At 41.1% G+C, this 13,778-nt stretch overlaps 1 protein-coding gene across 5 annotated transcripts in view; it reads right to left on the minus strand.

Moving 5' to 3' along the window:
• The window catches only part of slc4a4a (solute carrier family 4 member 4a), a 64,751-nt gene that overhangs the window by 26,284 nt on the left and 24,689 nt on the right, over positions 1-13,778 (minus strand). For 3 of the 5 annotated variants that reach the window (XM_039621005.1, XM_039621006.1, XM_039621008.1), the window contains exons 5-9: positions 12,806-12,941; positions 10,469-10,629; positions 8,122-8,301; positions 4,371-4,447; positions 86-243 (exon numbers count right to left, since the gene is read on the minus strand). In XM_039621005.1, the coding sequence (XP_039476939.1) occupies positions 86-243; positions 4,371-4,447; positions 8,122-8,301; positions 10,469-10,629; positions 12,806-12,941 (712 nt within the window). The remainder of the gene's footprint in view (positions 1-85; positions 244-4,370; positions 4,448-8,121; positions 8,302-10,468; positions 10,630-12,805; positions 12,942-13,778) is intronic. The other 2 variants (XM_039621007.1, XM_031756573.2) reach the window with 1 other exon arrangement.

Consider the following 13,778-nt stretch of genomic DNA (forward strand, 5'->3'; position numbering starts at 1 on the left):
TAGGTTCCTGTCAAAATGTATAAACAACACATCCAGAGTTGCAAACAGACAACCAGGAGTCTGGATTGGACAAAATTTCAGGCACCTTGTGGGAACAGGAACCTCCGTCAGGGCTCCCAGCATCACGGCCTGCTGCAGACGAACAAACGCCACAAAGGGCGCGTCCAGGAAGTCCACCTCCCCCACCAGCACATTGGAGGCTTCTGCGTCTCTTGGCAACTTCTTCATGAATTTGTTCTTCAGCTGAAAAGCACAAAAGAGAAAAGCAACAGGAGTTGGTAAGTGCTCCGTTCACACCAGCAAGCCGTCTGAAAGCACGCACTCGAAATTAAAAAACCTATATCAAACGAGGCAATCCCATTCAGGTTAAATACCAAACCAGGAGTCCCCCATGGTGCCTAAATAAGAAACAAGCAGTAAAATGAGGATTTCTTCTCAACGTAACGACACAGACATGCCAGGAGGTCAGCTACATGTGTGTCTTTCATGGGACTTTTATCTATACGAGGGCTCATCCTCATATGTCATTAATGTGTTTTCCATAGACAGAGAAGGGCGGCAGTAAACCAATAAAGTGAGGTGATAAAGACAGCTTTACCTCAGTTTGGATTCGGTCATTTTTCAGAGGTTTGTTTTTTTCATGCTTTTGTTGCAGTCCTGGATTTAATGTTTCCTTTTTTATCCTTTTTAGTGCACTAGAGTTCTTGTTGGCAACGATTAATTATCCGTCCAGACAAGTTTTGAGGCACCAAACTGAGTAACAAATGCTATTAACAGTGACTTGAAAAGCAGCTGTGCCAGCCTGGTGCAGTCAGACTGATGCTGCTAAAAGATGGTAAATAGCCCGCTGTACACACAGACTAAAATACATATTTAAATGAGAAAAAAATGCAGATGACATACTGGGCTTTTTCAGCGTCTAAGGACTGAAATCCCATAAACATGTGACCTTCCACTGTTAAAAGCCAAACAGATCCAATCAGAGGCTGTTGGGCCATCTTGGCAAAGACTTTGTCTGTAAATGATTCAAGTCAAGAGGTTAAACCTGTGTAACTGCACACCACGGCCTGTGTCCAATCCCAGCTAATCCACACCGTGCTCGTAAACCACGTACGTATGTAAGTGAGATCTGAGATGTGATGTGACTTTTTTTTTATGTGTTTTGTGTTAAGAAATTAGAGGTACCAAAAACCCACTAAAAGCATCCCAACATTTTCAGAACTGCGTTTGTTGAATATGATACAATATAATATTTAGATGTTGTTACTCAGGTTCAAATTAAAACTAATACTTGTAAGTACTTGTAAAAGTAATACACTGTGAAGAGAAGACACATTAATTGGAGAGAAAATTAATTCATGAAATTCATCTGTGCACCTCGAGTGGCTGCAGTCTCTGTATGTTAATCTGAACAGCTCCCGTCTTTATCTTATCTCTACCATTAGCGACAAGTTATCAGTCACGATCGCTCCATGTGGAAACGTCATTATAGTATTTATGGGCTGAGTGGGTGTGGAGGAGCTTCGGTTTAGGAGATTCGTTTCCTGCCTGGGAGTCTCTAATCTGTCCCACAGGAGCACTCACTGGGTCCCTCTGACCGGGTCGCTCTGACCTAATTCCTCTCTCCCACAGGCCTCGTCTGGGATGAGAGCATATGAACCATTGTCTGCTGTGAACTGGGGTAACATGACACATGGAATATGACAATACATACAATGAGAAGAGCTGCCATTTCAACCCAACATCACGGCAAAACGTGTAATAGAAACGCCAGTCCACCGTGTCCATTTGGCACTTTGCTTCTATGAATCGTGAAATAGACACGCGTGCAGAATTTGTAGTAAGTTGCAGTGCTCTGCAGTAACAGCAGAGGGAGATATTTTATTCAAGCCAGCATGAAAATAATCACGAGAAAGTGTTTAACAGACATTAATATCACATCTATATGTGTATACATACATTAGCCGCTTAAGGCCCTTGGAATGTAATTTTTTTGAGCTTCTGTAGATCTTCACTTCATTGCTTTAAATATACTAGCGCCCCCTGGTGGTAATGCAATTTCTGCGCGCTATTTCATGCTTTGGACATGGTCGACTGGCGTGTCTATTCTCCATCTTGCCGTGATACTGGGTTGGATATTCTCATGGAAAAGTAGCTCATTGATTAGTTTTGCCATTAATCTGACTTTGTTAAATCTACTCAGTCTGGAAAATAAAACAATTTGTTCATTTTAGTAATTAGCACAGCTACAATTTTTTTGCATTTATCCAGTCAGAAGTGTTTGCATGTCACATTTCTGACTCACACAGGTAGACTACATGAGAAATATTCCAGGAGCTACACTTTGGTAATAAACAACCTTTGCAGCTGTTACTTCACATGTTGGCATACAAGGAGTAAGGATAAGATAGTGTGAGGGCAAAGGAGAAGTATGCCACAAGTGTGTGGAAGCCTTTGACAAAAACCCAGAGGAAAAAAATTGACTGTGTTATCTCCTGTGGGTGTGATAGATGATCTAAATATAGCAACAGTGCCAAGTATTTGCCCCGTTCCTGATTTCTCAATTTTTTGTATGTTTTCACACTTAAATGTTTCAGATCAAAGAAATGTTAAAATCAGACAAAGATAACCAAAGTGAATACAAACTGCAGTTTTTAAATGATGATTTCATTCACTAAGGGAAGAAAACTATCCAAACTATCCACCTGCCCTTGTGAAAAAGTCATTGCCCCCTCTACGTAATTCATGATGAACCCTATTTTTTAAAAAGTTCGACATTTGTCGTGTTTGTTTCTGTCTGAACAGCTCACTGTGTTATGGTAAATCCCTGCTGCGATTGGTGCGTGGAAGTATGGCTCCAGAATGACTGGTTCCAGCTGGAGGACCCGTCTTATAAATATAGCCTGGAGCATCTGTTACATCTGGTGTGAAACTACTTCAGCATTTCATGAAAAGAAAATCACACCAACAGTCAAACATGGTGGTGATAGTGTGTTTGCCTGGGGCTGCTTTGCTGCTTCAGGACCTGGAAGACTTGCTGTAATTGATGCAACCATGAATTCTGTTTTCTAGCAGAAAATCCTGAAGGAGGATGTCAAGCCACGAGTTTTGCTCAAGTGCACTTGGGTTATGCAGCAGGACAATAATCTGAAGCACACCAGCAACTCCACCTCTGAATGGCTCAAAAGACAAAATGAAGGGTTTGGTGTAGACTCCTCAAAGCCTGGATTTAAATCAGACTGAGATGCTCTGGCATGCCTTTAACAGGCCGTCTATTTTTACAAATCCCCCAGTGTAGGTGAATGAAAACTATTCTGCAAAAAAGATTCTGCCAAAATTTCTCCACAATCACATGAAAGCCTCACGGACAGTTATCACAAACACCCGACTGCACTTCTTGCTGCCAAGGGTGGCGCAACCAGTAATTAGGTTTAGGGGGCAGTTACTTCTTCACCGAGGGCAGGTAGGGCTGAACATTTTTTTGTCCCCTTAATAAATTAAGCCATCATTTAAAAACTGCATTTTGTATTTACTTGGGTAATCTTTGTCTGATATTAAAATTTGTACACAAAAAACTGAGAAATCGGGAAGGGTGCAAACACGGTTTCACGGCACTGTAGACCAGCAGTCCCCAACCTTTTTTGCACCACGAACCAGTTTATGGCCAACAATATTTTCATAGACCGCCCTTTAAGGTGTCGCAGATAAATACAACAAAATAAAACCAGTACCAGTCCGTGGCCCGGGGGATGGGGACCACTGCTGTAGACTGCAAGGCTGCAGAGGAAATTCAGTCTCACTTTGCTGTTGATGACGTCATCCTTTATCAGCCACAGCGTGATCCTCACTGCAGTCTAAAGTTGCTACAAAAATTTCCACTTTAACCATCAAAGGAAAAGGCAGGGGAGGGTCAGGCAGGTTCAGAGCAGCTACAGCAGGCTGGATGATAATACCAGGAGCTGGAACAATGCACTTTAGACAATGTTATCTCTGCTGTGAAGCAACAACCACGAAATACTCCGACTGGCCTCCTCAGCTCTGTTACATCCAGCCTACACCATGGAGCTCTGTCATGGAGTCTAGTCAGGCTTGAAAGAGATTTGACTTTTCTCATCTCTTCTGCCAGTGCACTAGCTTGTTTTTAGTCTTAAGCTTGAGAAAACAGACAAGCTGGTTCATTATATCTGTTTCAGAATAAAAGGCCATTAAGCCTATTGTTACATCTACACCACCTTAAATTGGAAACTTGGAAATACAGAGATCCATCCCCTTCATATTCCAGGAAATATAAACCTCTCACCACTGAGTCTGATGGATTGGTGAGGTTTGGTGTCCAGAAACAGTACAGCAGATGCATGAGGGCGACCTACCTGGTCTTTTTCTGGTTTGTCAGAGACATCGTTCAGGCTGGTGGATGTCAGGTTCCTGGGAGTCGTGGTGGGACTATCTGTTCAGACAGGGCAACATTGACTAGTTAGACCAGCTTCACCCCCACTGTGGTCTAAGACTCAAGAGGAAAAGAGGATGGCAGAAAAGTGGCCCAGAAAATTAGCTCCTCACATGCTTTGCCGGAAAAAGAAAAAATCCAACAGAAATACTCATGCAAGCTGTAGGACAAAATCTATCGTCTGTGATAAAGTAACTGGCCAATATTTAGGTCTAACCCGCCGGGTACAAAATGTGTGATCAGATCAAATATCAACTTTTTACTTTGAATTTCAAATTTTAAAAAAAGGCAGGAGGTCAAAAGTGACTCTATATAACAGTAAAATTACCATTATTAATGCATCTTTCTTGAGGTTCAATCAGCTTGTTGTGCTTTGATAATAATGAGATCTAGTGTCATCATTCTTACTGTCACATTTAAAGCCTTACTCTGTGGATGGACTTAATGAGTGCAGACACAAAATATGTAGAAGATGATCCTGAAATGTGACAGCAGAACGGACTTTAGTCCAGAGATCAGAGGGGGAAAGAAAAACCTCAAAGAATGCAACAATCTGGTGCCTCTGTAGCCTTCCATGCATCTGCAGCTTTGGCACTGTAGGTAATAACGTGCATGTCAGTATGATGCAGCCAGATAATTTCTTTAAACAGTTGCGTGATGGAAATTGTTCATTCATATAGTAAAGTATATGTGACAGAAAATATTCTTTAAAAACAACCTGAGTTGACAGGGATTATTCACGATCAAGTAGTGAAATTTCAAACTGGTCATGACTACATTCAAGCTGCAGGTCAACAGCACAAAGATGCACTCGGACACAACATTAAGATCCGCTGTCTGTATTTTTAAAAAAGCCTCAATTTGAACTCTCTGGTCTTCATTTCTTTGTCGCCAAATGGAAGCTCACCAGGGGACTGCAGTGTGAATGTAGACTTCGGTGAACTTACTGAGCCAGTCCATACTGGTACTCCTTTGGGTCTGCAAGTCCTCCATTGAGATGCGACCTGACAGGCAAGTCACAGAGTTCTCGAGAGGACTACGGGCTTTTAGTGGCAGCAGCAGGTTATCAAAGCCAATCCAGGGAAGCAAAGAGGACGAAAGAGAGATGGAAAGCAGAGTTGACAGACAAGCCCGCTGAGCCAAAGCAGAAGATTTGTTAAATGCACAAAAGATCAAGTGGCTGTTAAAATATGTGAAGACGTGATATTGCTGCAATTGACAAGCCGTGCAGAGATACAATGAGGAAAGAGGAGGGGCATCATTAAATGAGGACATCATGGGTCTTTGGACAGAAGGTTGACCTGTACTTTAATAAGTCAGAAAATAAACTTTATCCTTGAAAAGATGGTAATCAAGCAATATTTATCAGAGAGGCTCCTTATCTTTGCCGTGATAAGAGGAGCACAGCAAAAGTTGGGTCATGAACAGAGAAAGCCTTTTCTGTGATCGACAGAGGTTCGTGAAATCTGATAGTGGCTAATAAATAACTTCACTTTCCAAAGGCCCATGAGAGAGATTTATTACACTGTCAACACAATAAACATTTAGTAAATCAATATTTTACAGACTACTAATCCACATGTTGTTAACATCAGTAAGAGCTGTGTGGTAGGGCTGTCACTTTAGTGATAGTTGAGTTCTTCATCAGGATTTTTCTAAAGATTTTGTGCCAGAGTGAAATTTCATTTATCCTGGGACAAATGAAATTTATCCTGGGAGTGAACTAATGATTATTTTTTGAAGAAGAATAAAAAAAAGTTCATTTTCTGACAACTTTCAGCAAAACAAAGTGACAGCTCTGTAAATAAAACATGCATTTCCATAAATGTAATCAAAACTAAGAGTTAATTGATTGAAACGTTACTGTTAAAATGAATCATGAATCTAGGAGACTGTGACCAAAGTAGCTGAATTCCAGAATACTATGATTTCCATTTTATGATTACTCCTGTGGGTCGTAAAGTCTTACCCCAGCTCACCTCTTCACAGTTAAAGAGGACCCATTGTTCTTTCTCATATTAAAGTTAAGGTTTACAGAAATGACTTGTTCATGTGACTTTATTTATCAGATGTAAGAACCACTGGAACAGTTATGGTTAAAAAAACCCAAAAAACTCTTTCAGTTCTGAGGTTTTATGTATAAGGACATAAAAAATCATCTGGTCCTGAGCAGGCTCTAAAATTAACAACAGCTTGTGGAAGAACTTAATAACTCTAATAATCTTTCTTTATGACTTTATCAGTGTCTCACATCATTGTGGAGGAATGTTGGCCAGTCGTCTTTACAGCGTTGCTTCAGTCCACCGAGATTAGTGAGCTTTCCTTGATGCACAGCTCTCTTTAGGTCCCGCTGCAGTTCTTCAGTCACGTTCAGGTCTGGACTTTGATTTTTTTTCTTTTTCAGTTTTAGATGACCAGTTAGCAAATTTAGGCCATGTTTTGGTCATAGGACAGATGACCTCATGTTGGACTCTTGGATACTTTGACTGGTCGACTCAGTGACTGCAAGGTGCTCGGGTCCTGTGACTCCGAAAAATAACCCAAATCATCACCCCTCCACCAGTGCTGACAGCTGGTATCAGCTGTTTGGTTTTCTCCAAACATGGCACTGTGCAGTCCAAAGGACGTTGTTCCACAAGTTTGTTTGTTCTGACTAAACTTTTTAAACCTAACCTGTGCTGCCATGTTCCTTTTAGAGATCAGAGCCTTTCTCCTGGCTGCCCTTCCAAACACTACATACTTCTTTACTTTTTTGTACCGTCATGAACTTTGACGGTTAAAATGCTAACAGAGGCCTACAGAGTCTGCTCTTGTTTTTTTTACAGTGTCCCGGATCATTTGCATATCTCTATAGAGCAGGGGTGGGGAACTCCAGACCTCGAGGGCCGGTGTCCTGCAGGTTTTAGATGAGTCCTTTATCCAACACAGCTGATTTAAATGGTTAAATGACCTCCTCAACATGTCATGAAGTTCTCCAGAGGCTGGTAATGAACTAATCATTTGATTCAGGTGTGTTGACCCAGGGTGGATTCAGGTGTGTTGACCCAGGGTGAGATCTAAAAGGTGCATCTGATTATCAGCACCTGCCTCAGGTGTAATAGTCACACTTTGTTGTCCATCTGATGTTGTACTGAATGAGTTTAAACCTGTTAAGGATCCGATTTTTTTTTTTTTTTTTATTATGTCCTGATACAAAAAACTTAGAATTGACAGAGGGTGCACTTCCTTTATACAAGACTGTAGATGACTAATAATAGGTCCCCTTTAAACCTCCACCTCTGTTTATGTAGTTAGTACAGTGCCCTGCAGTGAGTCCACTTAAAACGTTAAAGTGCAAAAGACATTTCTGAACTTTACTAATTTTAGTCAATTGTTCTTTAGCTTTGGTGTCAACACAGGCCGAGTTATTCAGGTTGGTTCTTTAGTGTTTTGACTCATCTGCTGGTTCCAGCTGGAACTGTGTTTAGAGCCACATTAATGGGTTCATGCAGAGGAGGGCAGCAGTGTGCCCCTTATCACACACTGTGGTATTCCTCAGAACCCACTCTACATCTTTTTGTTCACCTAACAAAATTCAGTATCCACCCCAATTCTGCAAGTAGTTTATTTTTAGAAAATAGCAATCGAGCTTCAATTATTTAAAAAAGACTGCACCAAACTGGCATCAGTATTACCATTTTCCGGGGTGGAAAACAGCCTACTTGCACTGGACACCGTCTTGCCGATGTCAGCCAGAGAGCGCAGGTTGGACTTCTTGGTCTGGTGGCGATGTTTCCGCAGCAACGTGTACATCACCTTGTCCTTCAGTTCGGCCTTCAGCTGGCCGATCTCTATCTGGTTGTCAGTGATCATCTCTGAAAATGCAGAGAGAGGCGAGGCGAGCAAGAGAAGGTGAAAAGGTGAGTTAAAGTTTAAATGCAGGCTTTAAATATTCTGCATTAAAGCAAAGACGCTGTGGATTCACTTTTTAAATTACTGCTTGAGCTTTTTTCTGATTAATTAGGATTTCAGAAGAATCCAAAGAGATATATATAAACAAAACATCAAATTTAACATGTTAGAATGAATAAACACTTTTTTGCAACATGAACAAAAATAAAATATTCTCATTTTTAAGTTTATTGTACAGGTGCCACCTGTTTCAAGTTTTATACTATAAACGATGAGCACAAAGGGTAAAATTATATTGTGCTGTTCTGTCAAATGACACTTTAATTTGGGGTCTCTTTCTGTCCCCACCCTGCAGCAGTTTTACCCAAAAAGGTAGACTTAGCAACACTATCACCCAAAGCAGGTCACCATAAAAAGTCTCTTCATACTTTTAAGGACTCAATTAGTGCCTCCCAGACTCTAATGCTCCTCTTTATGGCATCATGAAATGGCTCAATCAAAAGGTCTAGCCTATTTTTGAAAAGAAGGTCAGAAGCCTGAATGCTGAATGAAAGCAGCCCGGGGCAGTTCCTCTTTTTGTGTAAGGGTAGTGCTGTTAATGGCCTATCAGTCAAGTCGGCAGGCCTCAGAGCAAGAGGCCCAGCTCCACTCGGCCCAGTGCAGCTCACGCAGCACAGACAATTACTTCACATTAATCACTCCAAGTGGTAACTCTTCTTCCTGCTCCCTCATGCAGACAAAAATGTTGGGGTGGTGGCATGAGATGGGAGGACACAGAGATATAATCATCTTAGAGCAACTGGAGAAGGCTAGCTGCCCTCAGATTAGGAAGTTCTTGTGTGGCCATTTAGTCCAAACTATAGTCAACTAGTGCTGTAATGTAAAGTACAGCGTGGCCTTCAACTCAGCTCTTTTCTCGCTTTTAAAAGAGGGGAAGGAAAAGAAACCTCAGAGTGTTTCTTTTCCTTCCACATCAATCCTCGAACCTGCCGACCTGCTGTGCACACGCTGCACATCACACAGCTGATTTAATCAAGCTGGCAGACGGGCTGATGCTGACCTTTAATATCGTTACGCAGCAGTAAAGAATTGTGATGTGTAAGGGGAAAAAAAACGAAACGATCAAACCGTAGAAAAAATATTCTTACATCAAAGAAATCTGTCAGTTCAGTCCTTTCACACTCTAAAGTACTTTTGTGCTGGACTTCATTAAGTAATGGGATTTTTTAGGGATAGAGATACATTTTAGATTGTATCTCTTCATATTCATAATCACACACACCAAAAATAATTTTACCTCTAATCATACAGATAATTCAAAGGAGTTTAGAGTCTATGGAATGGTTTATGGCACAAAGGGTATTGAATTTATTTATTTAAAAAAATTTATTTACTCAAAAAAATGTAAATATTTCCATAGAGGCTGCTCACTGTTAAAATTACAGTTCCATGAATGGCCAATGAGGCTGCAAAGGTGAGTCAACCCCCATTTACTCCCATGTTAAAACTTTACACCCTGCTACAAAAAACCTTGATGGTATCTATAGTATGGTGGCCCTGAGAGGTCAAACACAGTGCAAACAAAGAATTACACTGCAAAATAGTTTTTAAAAACAAACATAATGGAAGTGTTTCTGGGGACACAATAACATGACGGACCAGCTGCGGAAGTGTCCGTCACATTATCATAGCCCCAAAAACACTTACACCGTGTTTTGTGTGTTTGTTTTAGGGTTTTTATTGAGCATTGTTCTGTTTTGTGTGCTTTCAGGGCCTATAGCCCATTTTGCCCTTCATAACAACTCTTCAGGGATTCTTCTTTTTGAATAACACGTTTGTTTAAATGTTATCGTGGGATGGATGAGATCACTGTGGCTATAGCCATCATTTATATGCAGTCTGAGGTTCCCATCATAACCCCAACCATGACATGAAGCTGAAACATTGTCCACTTATGTATCTCTGCAGTGAGCACCACTTGAATTTACATATGAAGTGGGATGAAGACCTTTTGGTCCTGCTGCTGCTTCCACTTTAACCTATAACTATTTTCCATTGTGGTAGAACTGTGTGAACATAACCTTTTAAAGATATAACACAACTATTATTGTTGGTAAGAGATGAGCTTACCAACAACCTGAGGTAGCGTGGAAGCTTCCAGGTCCAGCATGATGGTGCCTTTTTCTATACATGTCCTCAGTTCAAATAGGCTGTGTAAGGACAGCGTCGCCACATGAGGTTTACTCCAGCGTTCTCCACCTTTCTCCACCTTTTCCTCAAACTTGATCCACCTGGATTTAAACAAAAAAGAAAAAAAGACTCAGACAGGCACACACTGTAACAAAACAGGATTTAGCATGAAAATCTCTCTATCATTGTCTTGGATAAACATTTACATTTTTTTATTTTATAGCAATTTACTAAGCTATAACCTGGGGGGCATGCAGGCATACCAAAAACAGGCTGTACAGTCAGGATGTAAGAGGAGAGATATCAGTGTAGTGTGGGTGGCTTAGAGGCATCACAGGTGTAATTGTAGCCCCAGCTATTCTCATAATGTCAGAATATACAGTGTCACAATGAACAAGAGCCCAGTGAGAAATGCCACCACTAAAAATATCTATGCAAGTACGTATTGCACTTCTACTACTTTTAAGATTAGGCTTCAAACTTTCCTTTTTGCTAAAGCATATAGTTAGTGCTGGATCAGGTGACCCTGAACCCTCCCTTAGTTATGCTGCAATAGGTGTAGGCTGCTGGGGGACTCCCATGATGCATTGAGTTTTTCTTCTTCAGTCACCTTTCTCACTGACTATGTGTTAATAGACCTCTCTGCACTGAATCATACTTGTAATATGTCTTTGTACTCTCGTCTTTCTCTAACCCCAACCGGTCTGCTGGAGGTTTCTTCCTGTTAAAAGAGAGTTTTTCCTTCCCACTGTCGCCAAAGTGCTTGCTCATAGGGGGTCATATGACTGTTCGGTTTTTCTCTGTAGGTATTATTGTAGTATTGTTGTTGTTGTTATTTCGTGCTGTATAAATAAAATTTAATTTAATTTAATTGAACTTTGTCTTGGAAAAAACTGGAAAAGTAAATATTGTCAAATATAATGACAAACTTAAAGGGTTATTTCACTCTGTTTTTATGTCAAATTTTGAGCCATCAAATGGTGGACGTGTTGACCGGAAACTGTTTGATGAAGTTCAGCCTTTTTTAAATCAATCAATTTTTAATTTTTTATTATTGTCAAAAAAAAATGGATTCTGAGTCTGTATTATTATTTTTTTCTGCCGTTCTTCATTTCGATAGCTGAAAGTGAGAGACCTGAGAATCAGAGGTGTTGCTGAGCGGCTGTTTCTATACTGAGGTTTTAATTTGGCTGCCAAAACCGCACTTGGCAGGCAGTCAGCACTGCCCGGCACATCGAGAGCTTTTATTCAGTTTGAGTCCTCTGAGTGCACTCGGCGAGATGCTGCACAAGTTCTTACTTGCACTGCTGTCCTCAGCCTGTTTCTTTTTCCTTTTATTTCTTATCGGTACAGTTTCAGTTTTACTTTATCTTTAGTTCTCTCTTGGTCTCGTTTTGTTACAATGAACAAACACAGTTTCTGTATGCTAAAGATTTTTAGTTTTAGAGACTGAAAAAAATATGCTGCATCCTCTTCTATCAAGTAGATCAGCTTTTTTTTTACTGCTTTTTATTAGATTTTTTCAGACAGCTGACATGAGATGATGGGAATCATTACTCCCGAGGCCAAACTTACCTGTGTTTCAATCATTTGGTCCAGTGCAGGTTAAATTATGTTGAAGTTTCTCCAAATCTGAGTACCATGTAAAGATTAAAGTTCCTCGTCTCATCCTGCAGTCATATATAACAACTTCCTGTGTGCAGTAGGCACGGGGGCAGAGGCTGGACAATTTTATCGTCAGTCGTTAGAAATGCTGGCAAAAAGGCCAAATTTAAAAGGACTGTCAACTAGATTTAAAGCAGAACTTAGCAATTAAAAGCTTCACTGAGTTTAATTAAAAGCAATTTTAAAGTGTACTAAAAAATATCAGCAGTACTTCTACAAACTGTTTAAACAACAGTGAATCAAAAGTTCTATGTACAGTGTGTCTGAGTTTAGGATAATGAATCACTGATTGGCTGCCTCGAGCAGCGGTCCACAGACTCTGAACTTCACTCATCCACCGCTAATTATGTATAAACAATCATCCCATCTCTGTCCCAGTGTATCCCACTAGAGAGCCACTCAGGAGAAACCAGTAAAACTCTGAGCTCAGTTTTAAACTTGGAGCTGTTTTCAAATGTCTGTTCACTGTTTTTCCATAAAAAACATATATTCATTCATTTTGAGATAAAAACTTTAACGTGAGGCTGGTTTTTCATCATTTTTATTCACATTTTTAGTCACTCCATGAAAGGACATGATTTTAACAAAGCAGATGCACACGTTTGATCTTACCTGGCCGTCTCCTTCCACTCCATCTCCTGTCCATCCACTGACAGCAGCTCATCCAACTCAGTGAAGAGCTGTGGGGGTGCCGGGCCATCGTCGTCCTCCCCTAGGATGAAGCGAATCCTCTCTGCTGCTGGTGAGACTGTGGAGAGAGGAAAGATACTGCGGTTCATAGGCTGGCAGTGGTGCCCGTTGGGCAAGGGCTTGGGCACTGGCTTTTCGTCCTCAGCTGGACTCTTCACATTGACCTCAGTAGGAGGTGGAAGCAGCGCGGTGTTCACCGTGACCTCCTCGCTTTTATCTTCAGTGTCCTCTTCTTTTTCCTCCTTCTCTTCTTGATTATTGTTGTTGTTGGACATCTTTAAAATCTGACCCCCCTTTGCTCTCCAAGTCAGCTGACTCAGCGTTTGCTTAACAGATGGTCGTCTGCAAGTGTCACAGGCTCACCACAGTCCCAAAGCACCAGCTAGACCCTCATTAAAATCTTCGGTGGAAGTGACAGCGGCTCTCAGTTGCCTGCTCCAGCACTTTGTGAAGCAGGTAGGAGGGGGGTGATTGGGTTTAGGGTCCCCCTCAGTGACAGTGGCCCAACAGCTAGCCCCAGTCCCCCCCTCACTGTTCAAACAGTTCTTCGCCATTGGCCCTCCAGCCTTGGCAAGCAGTCCTGAAGCCCTCATTAACAATTAGGAAATGGTTCACAAACTGGTCTATTCTTCAGCTCAGGCTTGGCTTTCCTTCCTCTTGTCTTCTCATTTGAATATTTAGAGAGTAACACATAAGTGAACCCAGCACAGTTCCAGCAGGAACAATAAGCGTGTAATACTCCTCAGTATTAAACGTGATGCAAACAGTCGACATGACAACAGCGTGTTTCACTGAGTGAAACAGACAATATCTGAACCCTACTTTTTACTGGATCCATACAACATCACTATAGCTACAATATACAGACAAACAGAGACCTGCACAGTATCCAAGA

The sequence above is a fragment of the Oreochromis aureus genome, linkage group 12 (assembly GCF_013358895.1).
Source record: "Oreochromis aureus strain Israel breed Guangdong linkage group 12, ZZ_aureus, whole genome shotgun sequence".
In the NCBI taxonomy this organism is placed as follows: domain Eukaryota; kingdom Metazoa; phylum Chordata; class Actinopteri; order Cichliformes; family Cichlidae; genus Oreochromis; species Oreochromis aureus.